At 40.8% G+C, this 20,208-nt stretch overlaps 1 protein-coding gene across 1 annotated transcript in view; it reads left to right on the plus strand.

The window, feature by feature from the left end:
* Positions 1 to 19,814, plus strand: part of PCSK6 (proprotein convertase subtilisin/kexin type 6) — a 248,014-nt gene extending 228,200 nt beyond the window's left edge. The window contains exons 17-21 of the mRNA XM_044279403.1: positions 298 to 385; positions 9,253 to 9,356; positions 13,670 to 13,799; positions 14,061 to 14,173; positions 15,433 to 19,814. Of these exons, the coding sequence (XP_044135338.1) occupies positions 298 to 385; positions 9,253 to 9,356; positions 13,670 to 13,799; positions 14,061 to 14,173; positions 15,433 to 15,530 (533 nt within the window). The 3' untranslated portion in view covers positions 15,531 to 19,814. The remainder of the gene's footprint in view (positions 1 to 297; positions 386 to 9,252; positions 9,357 to 13,669; positions 13,800 to 14,060; positions 14,174 to 15,432) is intronic.
* The last annotated feature ends 394 nt before the right edge of the window (positions 19,815 to 20,208 follow it).

Consider the following 20,208-nt stretch of genomic DNA (forward strand, 5'->3'; position numbering starts at 1 on the left):
TGTCTACCCAAATGCAGCCAATTACTGTGCTCTGCGGTCCTTTGCCGTACACTGCAGAGTCCAGGGATTGCATTGGGCACTTGAGTAGATGCGCAATTGATCGCCGCAACAAACTGACCACAGACTAGGGGAACACCGGAGTGGTGCGACATTTGTCAGGTAAGTCATAGTGGTTTGATGTCATTTCCACTCTTTAGCCAATGCCCCCCTGAAAATGGGGAACTGATGGTGATGTTTTAATGTGACTTACATCTGAATTTACTTGTATCTGCTTTATGTACCTGTGGTCTGTTTTAGGTCTCAGGAGATGTCTCAAGTGTCACCAAAACTGTAAGAAATGCCTTGGTTACCCCGATAAATGTGTGGTGTGCAGAGATGGGTTCAGGTGAGTCCCCAGCTGCAGAATAGCCAGAAGTGTAACCATATAAATACGCCTGCTCTACGTGGATTACAAATGGAAAAAAAAGAAACGGCTTTACCTGATTCACACGATAATCGAACCGATTCGACAATTTTTACATATACACCAAATGCATTATCACAAGCAAAATTAGGGGAATAAATGTCTATTCCAAATGTTTATAGCAATATATTTTATACTATGCTTAACCCCTTCAACCCCGGGCCTGTTTTCACCTTCCTGCCCAGGCCATTTTTTGCAAATTTGACATGTCAATTTATGTGGTAATAACTTTAAAACGTTTTTACTTATACGGGTCATTTTCTCGTCACGTATCGTACTTCATGACCGTAATAAAAATTAGTAAAAAAAAAACATTTTTATTCCTAAAAATACAAAATTTACCCCAAATTTGGAAAAATTAGCAAATTTCCAAATTTCAATTTCTCTACTTTTATAATAGATAGTAATACCTCCAAAAGGAGGAATTCATTTACATTCCCCATATTTCTACTTCATGTTTGGATCATTTTGAAAATTACACCTAATTTTTGGGGACGTTAGAAGGCTTAGAAGTTTGGAAGCAAAACCCACTTTTTAAGGACCAGTTCAGGTCTGAAGTCCTTTTGTGAGGCTTACATAATATAAACCACCCAAAAATGACCCCATTTTAAAAACTACACCCCTCAAGGTATACAAAACTGATTTTACAAACTTTAACCCTTTAGGTGTTCCACAAGACTGGAACTGAAAATGGAGATGAAATTTCAGCATTTCTTTTTTGGCAGATTTCACATTTTTAATCCATTTTTTTCCAGTAGCAAAGCAAGGGTTAACAGCCAAATAAAAATCAATATTTATTACCCTGATTCTGCGGTTTACAGAAACACCCCACGTGTCATCGTAAACTGCTGTACGGGCACACGGCAGGGCGCAGTAGGAAAGGAACGCCATATGGTTTTTGGAAGGCATATTTAGCTGAACTGGTTTTTAGATGCCATGTCCCATTTGAAGCCCCCCTGATGCACCCCTACAGTAGAAACTCAACAAAGTGACCACATTTTGGGAAACTACGTGATAAGGTGCCAGTTTTATTGGTACTATTTTGGGGTACATGTTTTTTAATTGCTCTATGTTACGTTTTTGTGAGGCAAGGTAACCAAAAAATTGATGTTTTGGCACCTTTTTTAGTCTTGCAGCGTTTACCTGAGGGATTAGGTTATGTGACTTTTTTATAGCGCAGATCATTACGGACGTGGCAATACCTAATATGTCTACTTTTTCTTATTTATTTAAGTTTTACACAATAGCATTCTTTAAACCGAAATAATGATATTTTAGTGTATCCGTAGTCTGAGAGCCATAGCTTTTTTTTATTTTTTGACCGATTCTCTTAGGTAGGGTCTCATTTTTTGTGGGATGAGGTGACTGTCTGGTACTATTTTGGGGGCATACGCCTTTTTGATCACTTTCTGTAGCGATTTTTGTGATGTAATGTGACAAAAAATTGCTTTTTTTTTTTTAATGGTGTTCACCTGAGGGGTTAGGTCATGTGATATTTTTATAGAGCTGGTTGTTACGGATGTGGCGATACCTAATATGTAGACTAAAGTAGCTAGTAAGCGGCTCACCTAAGAACCCCCTTTGGATTAGGTGCACTCCTCTGGGTACACCCACCTCCAAATAATAGTAAATTCGGAGGGGCACACAATTATTTGAAAACTCTGGGCAGCAAATTCAATGATATTTATTAATCATAAAAAAGAACACCTCATATGCATAAAATCACAGAATAAAAACACATCAACTAAAATCACTTAAAATGAAAACAAACGACTGAATATGGTTATAGGAGAGGGCTATGCTCCGATGCTCTGATGTGAGTCAAAAGGTGGCGTGCCTCGTAACTATAGGCCTAAAAATGGACTCGCATTCAAGTGGCAGATGTCATTAATTGTAAATGGATGTTATATACGGTAGTAAGCCTAATTAGTCTCTCAATAAGCTGTAACAGAGATGGTCCTGTTAGTAAACAGTCACTCTGTTAGAATATGTCCATCTTATATAGTTGTGTGAGTTCCAATATGTCCGTCTTATATAGTTGTGTGAGTTCCAAGACTATCAATGGACTGGTGGTATAAGGATTTAGATTAGTACATTACCACCACGCTGTGAAGTAACAGCTTCTTTCTTTTCCTACCGCCCGGACCTACAACGGCGTCCCGTGTGGTCTCAGTCATAGCGCAGCGTCCCACGTGACCTGGCGGCGGCTTCACGTGACTGGAAAGTATCCACGTGATCGATGTATGTTACGTCGGAGGTGATCGGCTGTGCGTTCCAAGTATACGCAATGCGTTCCACTCGAAGACTTTAGTCCGGATTTTTATAGACGTCTTATGAAGAGTAGAATCCAATGACACCGCTTATGATATGGGTGCTTGCTGAGACACCAGGGCCAAATGAGTTTCAGGGTACCTCCCCTTCCTCAGTGGTTTCCTCCGGGTTCTCCGGTTTCCTCCCACACTCCAAAGACATACTGATAGGGACCTTAGATTGTGAACCCCATTGGGGACAGTTGGAGGCTAATGTCTGTAAAGTGCTGTGGAAAATAGCGCTATATAAGTGCATAAAATAAATATCTATGTCGCTGCGAGAACTGTTGCGTAACAACTTAAATAGGACCTCCTGGTCATAGTACATTATGCTTGTTTTTGTAGGACAAAAAGGGTTACGGACTATTGAAATCGATAAAAAAAAAATATCTGAGAACACAAGGTTCTAACAGTGTTTTTCACTTGGGTTCTCGAGATGACCAGGTTTTTGAAGAACTTGTCAGGATATGACTGAGTAATTAGAACTTGCACACTTACCTTATTCTGGGAGCTGTCAAGGTTTCATCGTCACATCACGTCTAATAAAGGTGGATGAGGTCAGAACTTCAGTGTATAATAATCATCTGCCAAGGAGACAGAAATTAATGAGGTGATATTTAAATGTAGCAAAACATGAGGAAGAAGCCTCATCCAGGAGGAAGGACGCTGTCGTACGCTGTCATTTCTGTCCCTGCACTAATTACCCTACATACAAACTAATTACCCCATACACAGACTAATTTTAGCACCAGTTGCCTAATGGGACCACAGTACATTTTAGGCTCTGATTTGAGTCGTCGCCCCCCCCCCCCCCCCGTTTCTTTGCGGACTGATGGTCTCGATGCAAAAACGGGATTTTCAAAAGACTGGATGTGTTTACTTTCAAAGAAACCAACGTATGGACTTAAGCAAATATTTTCCCGTAGGCTTAGATAAATAGGTGATCTGGAGGTGGGTGTGAAAGGACCACTGTGTCAGTTTGCAGGGGGATATGAAAAGGGTGCAGGTAAAAGTCTTTAAGGCACATTCTTCTTTGATCTGCTTGGTGTCAGGGGGGCACATTCATTTCAGTAGCGCTTTCCTCTTTTCTAGAGTGGCGCAGGAAATGGTGAATAAAGACATTATTGGATAACTATGTCTTAACAGACATAGCAGCCTAAGACTGCTAATGGGTTAAAGGGATGGTCTGATTTCAGGAGGAAACCTGACAACACAGGGGATTGACCTGCTAAAAGAGTAGATCATTACTTACGTGGCAGATGCCGTGTCATGGCTCAGATTCTCCTGGGCAGGATCTTCTACCTGGCTGCAGCAGTGACTTCATGTCAACAACAAATGACTGCTGCAGCCACTAATTGGCTGCAGCAGTCGTGTTGACATGACTTCACCACTGCAGCCAGGTAAATGTTGCCTGGCTTGCAAAATTATAGACACTGAGTGGGATCTGGCAAGTAATGATCACTTCTTTATTGCAGGCCAATTCATTGTGTTCAGTTTCCGCCCAAAATCAGACAACCCCTTTAAGGCCCATCTGCTCATTTTAAACTTTTTAGCATTATTCTATTCTATTCTTTTTTTCTGGCGGTACAGGATCCCTTTTTCTTTGTTTGGCAGACCGTTATGTTGCAGTAAAATAGTACAGAAATCCTCACTCTGGAGTGAAGTAATATACACTAACATGACTTTATCCCCTCGACTCCAGGAAAACCAGATGTAGCCACAGCTTCCTCGTCCAATATTCCAATCCAAAGGTGACGTTTCAATCCCTATTGGGTCTTTTTCAAGCAAATAAAAAATCCATCCTCTAGTGCCACACACCTGCCGCATGATTCTGGATAAAACCGTATTCTGTAGCGCTCCTCGCTATGCATTTCTTCTCAGCACTTTTTTGTGGTTGTATAGGAGGAACCAATTTCGTGCTGCTAGTCTCCTTCAAGAAATCCATGGGCCAGCATGTATACTGCGAGGTGAATGTGTGATTTTTATGCTGTATCAACTTTGAATGTGGGCTCCAGAGACCCATATATATTTTTTACCTGACCTTTTTTGTCTGTGTATTTCCCGAGGAGCAGTTTTTTTTTTTTTTTTTCCTTTTTAGAATACTTTTATACTTTAATTAAAAAATTTTACTTAAAACAATAGTAACACACAACATGTAATAAATGATAATAGAATATTTCACAATTATATTTATTAACGAAAAGACAATTTCTACTTTGAAATATTTGATGTGAAACGATGGAGGGGTGTGACCTTTGTCACATTAAAAGGGGTAAAGCAGCTTATCTTTACCATGACCTGGAGAAGGCACATCACCATTCGTTTCCACTCCTGACACTTGCACAGGTTAACCTCCAGTGATTCCCCCTGGGCTTTGGTGCATTGCACAGCATCTAATGGTGCCAGAACCGTGTCACTCAGGATGGTACCAGCTTTCTCGTTACTCATTTGGATGTCAATCAAGTCCCGACTCGACCCGTCTCTTGGGTGCCTGTGACAATATACACAGTGTGCTGCTGTTGCGCACAAATACTAGTAAAATGTTGCAAATTGTGACTTCTCCATTTTCAATGCTTTAACATTTCACATATAAAGTATACCTTGTTGCGGGAGCAATTAACATTAAATCCGCAGCAAAACATTCAGCGTGGATAGATGCACACTGTTAACGGTTACTTTCAGTGCTTTCTCTCTAAATCGTTTTGCTATGTCAACATTTATTCTGTGTATCGGACACCGTTTGCTACTAATTCAGGGGAATTTTTCTTTCTAAATCTTTTTGTCAACACTTACAGATCAATTTACTGTGAAAGGTTGTGCAAGACTGAAGAGGTCTCCCTGAAATGAGGGACTCCTCATATTACAGTAAAGTAAATAGAGAGTTAATATGTAGATCAGTTTAAAGGGGACCTGTCACATTGAACATGGTGTTTGAGCTGCAGACAGCATGTTATAGAGCAGGAGGAGCGGAGTAGGTTGATTATATATTGTTTGTGTGTGTGTGTATATATGTGTATATATATATATATATATATATATATATATATATATATATATATATATATATATATATATATATATATATATATATATATATATAAATTATTATTATATAATTTATTTTTTTACATTCATTTCTATTCTTGCTTTGAAGTCCAGGAGCCGGTCCTATCAGTGACTGACAGCTCTCTATATACACAGTCAGAGGGGAGGCTGTCATCACTGATGGGACTGCCTCCTGGAATACAGAGCCCAGAATGAGTAAGAATATTAATGAATGGTGTGTGTGTGTGTGTGTGTGTATGTGTGTGTATATATGTATGTATGTGTGTATGTGTATATATATATATATATATATATATATATATATATATATATATATATAATAATCTAATACTCAGTTCCTCCTGCTCTATAACATGCTGTCTGCAGCTCAGATACCCTGTTTATCCCTGTCATCTGTGGAGAATAACTTCCAAACATATCCATTTAAACATTAAAGAGTGGGTACAAGTTTTCACCCAGAAGAATAGCAAAACTGAGCAAGTATAATGCAGTACCTCTGTATAACCAGCAAAATGGACAAGACAAAGAAAGGAAATAGGGGGAGGCAAGTAACATTAATTGCAATAAGTAAAGGTATAGAATAAAATCCCATTTATTGTGTATTGTTGCAGTATGGTCTAACTATACACTTTGGAGTATTTAATTTGCACTTTTGTCACCATTTCCAAGTTGCTTACCTTCTGTGAATGGCAGTCTGCCTTCTGCTGTCAGATTCACAGGGCACTGGTGGAAATGTGATACTCCTCATGCTGCTCTGCCCCAGTCGTGGCTAGCTACCATCCATAGAAGGAAATATTCTGATGATAAAAGTACCACAAAGACCTGCGTAGCTCTGGTTCTCCTGGACAGGATCTTCTTCATCTTCATCTATATGAACTATATCACTATAAATGCAGCTGTAGTAAAGGTCTGCATCCACTCTTTAAAGGCTGCTGGTTAGTGAGGCAAAATAATTGGCTCTATACATACATATATACAAAACTACTGGAAAATGAAAAAGAACACCTACGATTTAAGCTGAGACTGACCAAGAATAAACTGCTGGTGGTAGTAAGTCAATGATCACACAACCAGGGTGGTGCCCCTTTTATTTTGGATTCTGCATCAGGGTATATGTTGAGGCTGGGTGACATCTCTCCTTGCTGTAATACGGGCTGCCACTGCCGGGTATCCTCCTGTCATTCCAAGATCTTTCACCTTGGACTCCTGAGTCAAAAATGGCAGTAGGGCGGTTTCCACAATATCTTGGACATACTGAATGCTCCATCTAAAAGTACCAGACAGGAACGACCATGGTAGCTGTTGGCGCCCCACACCATGACACCTGATGTTGGTCCTATGTGTCTCCATACTATACAGTCGTGGCCAAAAGTTTTGAGAATTACATAAATATAGAAAATTGGAAAAGTTGCTCCTTAAGTTTTTATAATAGCAATTTACATATACTCCAGAATGTTATGAAGAGTGATCAGATGAATTGCATAGTCCTTCTTTGTCATGAAAATTTACTTAATCCTCAAAAAAAACCTTTCCACTGCATTTCATTGCTGTCATTAAAGGACCTGCTGAGATCATTTCAGTAATCGTCTTGTTAACTCAGGTGAGAATGTTGACGAGCACAAGGCTGGAGATCATTATGTCAGGCTGATTGGGTTAAAATGGCAGACTTGACCTGTTAAAAGGAGGTCATGCTTGAAATCATTGTTCTTCCATTGTTAACCATGGTGACCTGCAAAGAAACGCGTGCAGCCATCATTGAATGGCTGCACGCTTCACAGGCAAGGATATTGTGGCTACTAAGATTGCACCTCAATCAACAATTTATAGGATCATCAAGAACTTCAAGGAAAGAGGTTCAATTCTTGTAAAGAAGGCTTCAGGGCATCCAAGAAAGTCCAGCAAGCGCCAGGATTGTCTCCTAAAGAGGATTCAGCTGCGGGATCGGAGTGCCATCCGTACAGAGCTTGCTCAGGAATGGCAGCAGGCAGGTGTGAGCGCATCTGCACGCACAGTGAGGCGAAGACTTTTGGAAGATGGCCTGGTGACAAGAAGGGCAGCAAAGAAGCCACTTCTCTCCAAAAAAAACATCAGGGACAGATTGATCTTCTGCAGAAAATATGGTGAATGGACTGCTGAGGACTGGGGCAAAGTCATATTCTCTGATGAAGCCTCTTTCCGATTGTTTGGGGCATCGGGAAAAAGGCTTGTCCGGAGAAGAAAAGGTGAGCGCTACCATCAGTCCTGTGTCATGCCAACAGTAAAGCATCCTGAGACCATTCATGTGTGGGGTTGCTTCTGATCCAAGGGAGTGGGCTCACTCACAATTTTGCCCAAAAACACAGCCATGAATTAAGAATGGTACCAAAACACCCTCCAACAGCAACTTCTTCCAACAATCCAACAACAGTTTGGTGAAGAACAATGCATTTTCCAGCATGATGGAGCACCATGCCATAAGGCAAAAGTGATAACTAAGTGGCTCAGGGACCAAAACGTTGACATTTTGGGTCCATGGCCTGGAAACTCCCCAGATCTTAATCCCATTGAGAACTTGTGGTCAATCTTCAAGAGGCGGGTGGACAAACAAAAACCCACTAATTCTGACTAACTCCAAGAAGTGATTATGAAAGAATGGGTTGCTATCAGTCAGGAATTGGCCCAGAAGTTGATTGAGAGCATGCCCAGTCGAATTGCAGAGGTCCTGAAAAAGAAGGGCCAACACTGCAAATACTGACTCTTTGCATAAATGTCATGTAATTGTCGATAAAAGCCTTTGAAACGTATGAAGTGCGTGTAATTATATTTCACTACATCACAGAAACAACTGAAACAAAGATCTAAAAGCAGTTTAGCAGCAAACTTTGTAAAAACTAATATTTGTGTCATTCTCAAAACTTTTGGCCACGACTGTATAGTGATGGTTGATGCGTTTTCTCATGGAATGTATTGCATATAGAAAGCAATGGGAAGTTGTCCGGGATTAAACAAGGGCATCTGGCATTTTTTTTCCCCCTGAAACAGTGCCACACTTATCCATAGGCTGTGCCTGGTATTGAAGCTCAAGCCTTTGTTTCGATGGACAGGAATGTCACGGTTATTGGGGGAAAATAAGCAAACCCTGTAATACCATACTACAACATAACCGCAATGAAACTGTGATTTTATTGGACTCTGAAGATACTTGAGGCACCAAATGAAATGTCATTTTTGCTGGCACAAAGAGACCTGTGCCCCAGACAGGAGGCCCAGGGCACAAGCTGAAGCTGGAGACCTGTCAAATAAACCAGTCATTTAACGGATCTCTTCAGTTATTTATAGCCATATTTTGCATAGAAAATGATATATTTCCTTCATTACTAATTCATATGAAAGTGACATTTTGTGAACTTTATTTTAGCAATTTATTCTCTTTAGCCTTTCAGGGTCAATGTGCGTGCCAGACTGTGAGCCGGGGACGTTCTTTAACGTGGCTTTGATGAAATGTGACAAGTGCCACGCAACATGCCAGTCATGTGTGGGTAAGATCTCTCTCCCTGTGGGCAGAACACTTCCATGCAGTTTGTAGACAGAAACCTGGCAGGTCTGGGCTCTTGCTGTTTGTTATGTTGCAGAATGTTAATTTGCCCGGTTGGGACTTCACACATCATCTTGCTGGGAGAATGACTTGTTATGGCGCACATATGCTTAGAATTGCTGCTAATAATAGTTCTGCGCGCTTTGTAAGCACATCTTTACCCATTCTGTAGCCAAGCTTTGCCTTCCTTTACTTTAAATAGAAAGCTAATATATAGGCATTATATTATCTGCAGGTTCGCCCACCATTGGGCTGCCATCTTACAACAAATACTTAATGCCTATAACTAGTTTCAGCATTAAAACAATGAATTCATAGTCTAAAAAAATTTTGTAATGCATTTTTTTTTTTAATCAATTCCTCATGCTTTTCAAGATCTCTGCTTGCTGTCAGCCAGAGGCTGCCTACTTTTACATCTGGATCTATCTTGACCAGAGGATAAGAAAGGATGGATAGAGGAAATAGCTTTGGATCGGTTCTAGTCATATGATGGACCAACATGCAACCAGCACAGATTTTCAATCTCTGGGTGGAAGCAATGAAGAATGTCATTGTATGACAGCAAGCGGAGATCTTGAAAATCTTGAGACATTGATACAGGGGGAAAAAATCTAACATTATTTTTTAGAATTTTTATTTATTTTTTTGCTGGTCGAAATCGGAGAATTGGAGAGCTTTTTGTAAAGTAAAGAGAGCCTTCCGTTAGATGTGATGTTATTCATGTTAAATGACTTTGGTTTCCACTTTATAAATGCATTAAAGAGGTATTCTGGCTTCAGAATATTGACTGCTTGTCCTTGGAATAGGTCATCAATATCAGATCACATAAGCAGCCCTTTAAACAGCTGATTGGCAGGGGTGTCAAGAGTCTGACCACCACCTATCAGATATTGATTGCCTATCCTGAGGAGGATAGCTCATCATAATCGTGAAGCCAGAACACCCTTCTAGTGCCCTGCACCATAAGGCCACATGCACATGAATTTTCATGCAAGTGTATGACTACACTCCCACGACCGTAGTGTTTTGCGGATCCGCAAAACACTGATACCGGCCCCTGTGTGTTCCACAATTTTTTGGACTGCACATGGCTGCTTCTATCATAGAAAGTGCCTATTATTTTCCAAAATTAATGGGTCCACAACCTTTCTGCAAAATTGTGGAACGGATGCGGGCTCATTCATACGGTCGTGTGCATGAGCCCTTATTCATTACCAGCTAAGTAGATTAGATTTAAAAATATGTTCTATATTGTGTGGAAATTGACCAGGCGTGCAGATTTTGAAATCCGCTTTATACCGATTGTTCAGATTTTCAGTGCAGATTTCACGCTTTGCAATGGATTGTCCAGCCTTTAGTAAGTGATGGCCTACCCTCAGGAGTGCTGTACTAGCGAGCTCCCTCCACTACAATGTTGATGGTGTTGTGTAACTCTGGTGCTAGAGCTACACCTACTGTAATAGCTGATCAGATGGTGATGGCCGATCATAAGAATAGGTCATCAGTTAATAAAGACATTATAACTTTAACTTTAATATCGATTTTATAAAATAATTAGTTGTTTTTGAAAGTCACTGAAATGTAACACCGGTAATAGCGAATCCCCAGTTCTGCTCACGAGGAGACTAGTGGAGTTCCTCAGATTCATTTTACTTAAATATTCTGCTCTTCTTTCGTGTGTCTATATTTGCATTCTTTTCACCTTAATCCTGTGATCCCAGTAGAAGAACGCTTGTCTACTCTGGCTTTGCCACACACGCACAGTTTGGGAAGTGTCTGGGTGGCCTAATGTACTTGTGACGCGAGTCCAGACTGGAAGCACTGAGAGGTGTTTCTAGATTTTATTATACCGAGGCAGTGACAGAGAGAAAGCCGACTTACACTAGAACCACAGGCTCATTTGCAGACCAGCAGATATTTGCAGATTGGGACGCATGCAGGCTTCATTACTTCGACAGTTTCATAATTAGTGCAATGACATCACATATGTGGGCAGCCTTCTGTCATTTCCACCATGCAAACTTTCAAGATGAATTAAGCGTTACCTGATCAAGGGGGCAACCAGAATGTACTGTCAGCATGCTATTTAATTCAGATAATTCCTCCCAGGAAGCATCAGCGCCTGTAACCACAAAGCATATAATCGATTGCAATTTCCATCATTTGCATTTTATTCTACAAATATTTCACTGAAACCCAACTGCTGCAGTCTATATTTCCATTAGGGCTAACAGTTGTGCTGCTGTTTGAGTTGGCACAAAATCAATTTATTATAAGGTCAGGAATACGAGTTCTCCTTGGGAACAGTCTGTAGAAAGTAGGAGAAATTTCACACAATGATGAAAATGCCCTAAGCTCCCCTACAAAAAGGACACGGCTACCCTTTCAGGTTGGCCATACATATATGATGGGAGTCCTGCAAAGTCTCAAAATTTTAATGAGACTAAAGCTGGCCGTACACATTGGGTAAAAATTGGTTGATGGTTAAACAGCAGCTACTATGCACTGCCAGATAGTTACTGAAACAACGTAGCGCTGGCCCACTCCACTGTTTTCCGTCCACTTGGTGAACTAGGGCTCACTCTAATCTTAGTAACTGCGAGATGAGACAACCACTTTAAGTCATTCCTGGTCCTGAAAGTGCCTTTGAACATGACATGAGCATTTGCTAACAAGAGATGTTCGACTTTGGGCAGAGCTTTTTGGAGATGGCCATACACTTTAGATGAACTTTGATCAAACCCATCAATTTCAGTGGGTCTAGTCAACCTTCGAATGTGTATTGCGACTCTACCCTTATGGTAGCAGCAGGGTGGGGACAGAAGGATTCAAGATACTCAATCCTTCATGAGGAAGAGCTGCTGCCAGAGAGGTCTTGCAGTGGTTTATTCTCCTTTTGTAAATAATAACCCTCCTGAAAAAGATGATGGTTGACCATAAAAAAAACTAGCAACTTGGTGAAGTCATACTGTTTTGGATACAACCAGGGAAGATCATGTCAAAGTAATCTTATTGATTTCTTTGACTGCCACAAAAGTGTTGGACTGAGGTGGTGTCCTGGATATTGCCTACCTGGACTTCCGCAAAGCCCTTGATCCAGTGCCATATGATAGACTAATTATTGAAGATTGGACTTAATCCCTGGCTAGTTGAGTGGATTAACAGTTGGCTGATGAATAGACACCAAAGAATTGTTAATGGTGTGCATTCTGAGGAGAGACAAGGTACAAGTGGTGGACCTCAAGGATCCATCCTGGGTCCTATTATTTTTAATATATATAGGAGAAAGTTAGGTAGGTAAGGTTTGCCTGTTTGCTGATGACACAAGTGGGTAGATCTTACTGGAGACATTAGTAACCTGGAAAAAGATTGTTTCTCTGGATAAATGGGCCAAACTATGGAAACTGCAGTTCAATGTGTCCAAATGTAAAATAATACACTTGGGGAGAAGGAACCCTCTATCTGATTATTATATTGTAGCACTTTAATAATGTATTTGTTGTGAGTGCAATGTGGTGTAGGTTGCAGCTTTTGCAAAATTTGCACTTTGTAATTGGGCCATAATCCTGATCTTTATCTTTTAACTATAGACCACTTGAATAGTGGCGAAACGCCAAATGTCACAAAAATTTACCAAATCTCGCAGAAAACGTTGCAATCTCCATGAATCTCCAATTTTTTAAGCCACAAAACTGACACATCTGATTTGATAAATGTCCTACTAAATCTTTAAAGCCTTGAGGAAAGGGGGCACATGTTCAAAACCTCTAAGTATGTTAAAGGCATAAATAAGGTTCAGGAGGGAAATGTTTTTAATAATAATAAACACAAGATAAGAACAAGGGGGCACAAACTCAAATTAGTTGGAGGAAGATCAGAACCAGTGTCAGGAAATATTTTTACACCAAAAGATTAGTTGAGACTTGGAATAAACTGTCATCAGACGTGGTTGGAAAATGTACAGTAAGTGAATTTACACATGCCTGGGAAACGTGTATCCTAAGGTAATAATAGAAGGGCCCACTAGACTGACGGCTATCTAAGGTGTACTGCCAGTTTTATAAAAAGCATGGATGTTTAGCTATAGGAAATGTTGTAGTTGCGTTCTCACTGGTGTACTGACTCTATTTAGAAAAATAAGGCACAGGGTAGGAAGACGCTTTGTCTACAAAAATAATTCCTACCGCTGATTTATCAACAGGTTTGATTTTCAAGTGGAATAATCTTTATATCTCCTCATAACTATTTTTTGGTCAGGAACTGGGAAAGATCAATGCACTCAGTGTGCCAAAGACTTTCATCTTCATGACTGGCGTTGCATCCCCACCTGCAGCCATGGCTTTTATTCTGATGATGTGCCTGGGCTGCCACACAGAATATGCAGAAGGTAAGCTATCCAGTCTAAATTAAATTAAAAAAACAGGGTCCATTGAGAGACAGACACTTTTAAAAATGTAAACTAGCTGGTGACCATGGGTCCATAGTGTTAGTGCTGGTCTTGCTCTGTGCACTAACATTGCTATTTTGAATGAGATACGGCCGTTTGTACAATGTCCTCATCCTTTCTTGAGAAAGTTCTATGTCCTCATGCCAGGGGAATGGATGGATGAGAAATGTACTCAGTGTAACCATCTCTTTTGCTGTCTAGGTGTGAAGAGAACTGCCTGATCTGTGAAGCCACTGGGAAAAATTGTATTAAGTGCAAGGAGGGATACAGCCTCCTCAGTGGGTCTTGTGTCACTAATCACACCTGTAACAACGGTGAGTGTTTCACAGGAAGTCCTGAAGGTGTCTTCACATATCTGAAGAACGTCAAGTGAACCCACTGATTGTTGTGGGACCAACCATCTACTATGTATGGGGGATGAATCGGGACACTCCCAGACACCAGAGTTCAGGGTGATAAAGTATTGGGCTGTTGGATTTCAACGTGCCCAGTCCTGATTTCTCAAGGGAAATAAGCTTCCGTAATTATCTGGTAGCGTCTTCCCCTCACCCCAGTTAAGAGCACATACACACTCAGCTAAGCCAAGCCTGCATGTGTATTGTGAGGAGCCCGTTGGCTGAATGAGCTGTTATTGGTTATTGTTAAAGGGGTTAGCCCACAAAAAGTATTACTATGTAAATGAATAGTATTGCAACATATATGCAATTTTTTTAAAACTTTTTTATGTAAATATTTTCCTTTCTGGTAGCGCCCCCTGCTGTTTATCCTCCTGTGTGTCCAGGCACCTTATATTCATTCATCCCTGCTTGAAAATTCATAGAAATATTTAGCGATGTCTCTATTCACTAGATAAGAAAATTGTGGGGGCGTTATATACCATATGTTTCTCTAAGGCAATATGTGAAGGACCATTTTTTCATGTGGGAAAGGAAGGGGTTAACAAGGGCTAATTGCATGTTAGCCTGGGAGATGCAGGTGCTTGACTGACATATGTGATAGCTGCTGCCCGACCACAGAGAGGGAAGAAAGTCCTCTAGATTTGAGTAAAAGGTTTCAAATTGGTTGGGATAACCCCTTTAATGCATAGCGCCATACCTGGAGACTCCTCCACAGAATACAGGCCACCATTCATAACATGCTATCAGTTGCAGCATACTGGGGGGGAGCATTTGGTAGTATTTAGACAAAATAGGCCTATGCTTATAGATGACCTTGGGGGAGGGGTACCTGCAGAAGGGATGTTACCTATGGATATAGTGAATAGTGTGTACTCATGTAAATGTTTATAGTTAGGAATTTAGAAAACAGTATGACTGAGAGGAGGACGCCAGGGTTGGACTAGGGGGACTTGGAGGCACTCCCATCAATGGCATATCAAACTGATATGCCATAAATGTCCAACTGGTGCGGCTCCCACCACAGGGACCTGCACCAATCTGTCTCTGGAGGACTTCCTTCCCTCTAATCCAAAATTTAGTGTAAATTTAGAAAATTCTGATATTATTTTCCTACAACCTTCCCATGCCATAATATACAAAAAAAAATTATATTTTTTTTCTTCCATGTGAATCAGCTGACGAAATGTTCTGTGAGATGGTAAAGTCCAGCAAACTCTGCGAACGGAAGCTGTTTATCCAGTTCTGCTGTCGGACTTGTATGCTGGCAGGCTGACCTTACGAAGTGTCTTCTGCTTCCCACCATGGTGCGACCGCTGCCAACATAGTGTCCAGGAAAGCCACTTCTGGCAATGGTGCTATCCTGACTGTGTTAATCCATTTCATAACCAAGGCTGACTTGCAACAAATGGGTTAAAAGAGGCTGTCTGCTTGACTATAACCCCCAATGTGTTATATGGTAAAACGTTGGCCACAAGCAATGTTTCTGGAAGAGATTTCAAGCTTTGATTTAATTCTCCGAGCCCAGGCTGATAAGAAGTCATGTATTAGCTGCCCAGTCTTCCTGTGCCCATCTTTTATCTGCCAGAACTTGAAGACTGAGTGACAATAGATATTCCAGTAAATTATCAGAGGGAGCGGGCTGCAGCATCCATTTGGGGTGGACCTCTCCTTGTGCCATTATTCCCAGAAGGAGGAACCTGTGCTTTGCATGTGAACATTAGGGTGCTCGTAGGTTTCAGCCTGGAAGCCAGCCTTGTATTTCTGACCAGTGTCAGGAGGCTGGACCTATATTACTGGTTTGGTAAGATCACATTCATAGCTGCTATCTACTTGGTCACGGTTTTGTAGGACACATACGGATTGTCACACTACACTTTATTTTTACACACAAGGCTCACGTAAGGAATATTTCACCTCAGCACAATTACCAGTAAGCGCACACCTCCAGCATGATATGGCACTGGTGGGTCATGGTTTCAAGATTTTTTATTTATTTTTTTCCATTCACAATTTTAAAAAAAAACACACACAAGGTCTATTGACACCCACAGGTATGAAAATAAGTATTTTAGTAGTTGGTAGATCTGGACACAGTAAGGTATCACATTGTCAGTGCATGTTTTCACCACCGTGTCGGCTGCTTTCACGACTTTGGGGGTGTTGTCAGATGCCAGCAAACCATTACAAGAGGAGACTGCCTGTATACACCCGATCTATCCACCGCCCCCCCCCCCCCCACCTGCCCTGACATAAAATAACATGTAAAAGGACATCCAGCAAATACGTTTACTTTTAATTGCTATATGCCACATGCTCAGTGATAAACATCCACTGCTGTACGGTCTTATATCTACAGGAGTGCCACAGTTGACCGCGATTTGTGGCTAAACTGCAGCATTTCCATGACTTGCAAGGGCTTCCGTATTTCTCTATGCAACGTGTGACTGTTGTCTTTTTTGGGATTTTTACAAGTTCACTTGCGGCTTTCTTTCCCATACAGAAACGCTGAAGGCCATGAGTTGTGGCAATGCTGCAAATTCAGGGCAAATTCCTGTAGCCATGAAGTCCTGTCCTTAAAGGGGTTTTCCAGGGCTCGCTGATTGATGACCCATCCTTAGGATACGTTCAGCTTTGTTTTACTTGGGGAGAGCACTGCAGTAACCAGGCATGCCCACTACACGTATATATAACTCATAGGGCTCCATAGCATACTGCGAGAAGATTAAGAGCAGCACAATTACCAGTAAATAAAGATATATTATAATAACACCAGATTATCAGAAATACCACATTATAGCAAAAAGTTACTAAATTGTTCACAAAAATGTACATTTTTGCACGTGATGGTGCCCCCCAACCTCTCAGCCCCATAGCCAATGCTATGGCTGTAGTTACACAATGTATGAAGCTTTAGTAATTCCGGTCCACAGCTAGTAAAACAGCTGATCGTCAGGGGCAGTGGGAGTCGGACCCCCACCAGGCTGATACTGATGACCCATCCATTTGATAAATCATCAATAAGAGTCTTGGAAAACCCATTAAATACAATTTTTTTCAATATCTCACATTCCAGTTGATTGCAACTTCCTGCTCCTTCCAGGACATACATAAAGTGGTCCAGAAGGTTTGAGCGGGGAAAAAAAGATTCCCTTTTAGTTATTTTTAATGTGTACTGGTTAGCAAAGGGGCATACATTGGGACACAGACAACCATTTAATGTTTACTGTTTAGAAAAAGGGCATACATTAAGTAAGATACTGGTAACCATTCTAAGAAAATAAGTTAAAAAAACATGGGCTGCTTTTTTTTTTTTTATTCACCCCCACTGTGTTCTATGGGCTGCAACCAAACCTCATTCAAATGAATGGAGCTGAGCAGCAATGCCAGCTCTTAGAAACCTTTATCTGACCTCAGACCATCTCTAAGCCTGCAATGTCATTGTAGGTTCAAGAAATAGGAGTTCAGCAGTTTCCCTCCATGTCACGTGTGCACAGACTTGTTAAATGAGGCCTTTGCCAAACGTCTCCATTGAAGAGAATGTGTCACCAACAACTTCCCTATCGGACTGTGTGTATAGACGCAAAGTTGCTGTCGACCTGATTTAAGATGCTGTTTTTCTTTGGTTGATCCAAGGCTCAGTTCCCGAGTTAATTATTCTCAGCATGCAAAGTAGGCATTTGGTGCAATGAGGGCATCCTTTCTGTGCACCCAACTCCCCTTCCCCGCTGCTTTAATTTTAACAGAACCAGGCAGTGGCAAAGCAGCGAGGGAGGGTGTGACCATAGAAAAGAGCAGAGAGCAATGTTGATGCCCTAATTGCACCAGAGGCCTAATTTGCATATTAAGAAAAAAATATTATAACCCAGGAATGAAGCCTAGGATCAACCAGAAAAACAGCATCGGGGGGAACCACAGCTATGTGTCTATGCAAATAGTTGAATGGGGAGGTCGCTTATTACAGATTCCCTTTAATTTCGTTTCCTGAACCCCTCTGAGTGGGCATGGGGGAATAGATGGGCATTGGGTTACCTGCTTAAAGCTGATCTATATATAGTGGTTAGGTTTTACATGACACTTATCAGAGGAAATATAACTAACTGCAAGATGATAAACAATTGTATAATACTAACCTGTATTGTGGAATTAACCCTTTCATATGAAATAGATTTTAATACAATATTTTAACATGGCTGTTCCAGGAATGTTGTGAAAAATAGATTTGTATGTAATATATATATTTCAAAGGTCTGTCCTCCATATCATGATCTATTATACTGTAAGCATTTTTTAGCCAGCACTGTTCTTTATGCAATATATTCTTTGTAATAGAAACTATGCCTGAAGAACCATTGCCAAAATTGTACATAGGTCTTTTAGTAGCCTGTCTAGCAGCTGAAGCCTCTGCACGGCCACTAAAGGGGGTTAAAAGTTTTTATGTAAAGTGTTTTCAAATGCTCAATGCTGTTTTTACATATTTTTTTTCCTTTAAATTATAATGTCAAAGGCTATTATTTTTCCATAAATGTTTTTTGTATCCAAATGATTTGGTGTTCATAACTTTCAGGTTGGCATTGTGTGCATTAATCAAACTGTACATATGTGTTGCATGTGGTTTTTATAGAAGTATATATTTTAGAAGATTGGCACATTATGTGCAGTCTACATTTGGGATAGCGGACGCCTGAATTTCAGGACCTGTCTGCTGTCCACTGCCATGTCCATTTTAATTAATACTTATATTCCCCAAAAGGTAACAATTCTGGGATTGTTTATAAGAATCTGCACGGTCATTCATTTTTTTTTTTTATTCCTCCCGGAAATGAATTGGCAACTGAGTGTTACTATTCTGCTCATCAAGCGGGTGAAAGTGTCAGACTGTGGCGGGAGAGACCCTATTGACAAGTGACACAGTAACACCCAGTTGGTAATTTAGGGTTTGGCTAAATGGCAAACTTGGTCGTATGACAGCTGTCGCACCCGAGGATCACAGAGGAGCGATGCTAGCATACAAATGACTGGCGTCTCGGCGCAACTCACACATTGACCGCTACTTCAGAATCGCACAAAATCCAGCAGTGTTGGCAAATTTCTATGTGATTCTGTGGTCGTGGCAAACATGCAATTGACGCTGCCACTTCATTCATTTAAATGTTAGGATTACTATCCTGCACTCCCTCTGTGTTCCTTGGGTGCGACAGCTGTCAGGCGACAAAGATTGGTGTGTAGCTGAAACCTAATTCCTACATTCCCAGAAGGAACACTCAAGAAAAAAGGTGCTCCAGAACTGAACCACTTGCAAACCAGCCGGGTCTTCAGAGGTGACCGTTCTTAAAGTCCACCTGAGCTGATCCTCTAATCCTTTATTTTCCTAATTTGGCATTAGATGCATAGCCTCAGGTTCAAGCGCCATTAAACGTGGGGCCACGTCTACCTTATACAGAAGAGGAAAAAAAATACTGAAAATCTACACTCGTCCCACTTTTTTTTTTTTTTTTTTTATACAACAGCCCTTAAAGTCAATAAAACTGAAAGAACCTGAGGTTGTCCAAAGATCTTCCATCCTGACCAATAAAACTTCTACTTCCCTAAAATGTCTCCAGTTCTTTACGCTCAAGAAGAGGTGGCTGCCAGTCCTATATTTTGACATTCAGGCTACATTTCTACATCTGCACCAGATTACAGACCTGTTCCTTGTTTCCAAATCCACAGCACGCCCTATCAGATGCAGATTTAATTTCTAAATAGAGTGTGGATTTTAAAAAATATACTGTGTGTGAACTGGTGGAGCAAGCACAAGATGTTCAGTCTCTCGTTTGCTCCTTGGCACTAGGCTACAAATTGCTCAATAGTAACAACATGCTAAGGGCTCTTGCACACGACCGAATGTATTTTGCGGTCCGCAAAAAATGTATCTGCAAAAAATACGGATGACATCCGTGTGCATTCCATAT

Source organism: Bufo gargarizans, chromosome 2, assembly GCF_014858855.1.
Source record: "Bufo gargarizans isolate SCDJY-AF-19 chromosome 2, ASM1485885v1, whole genome shotgun sequence".
NCBI lineage: Eukaryota > Metazoa > Chordata > Amphibia > Anura > Bufonidae > Bufo > Bufo gargarizans.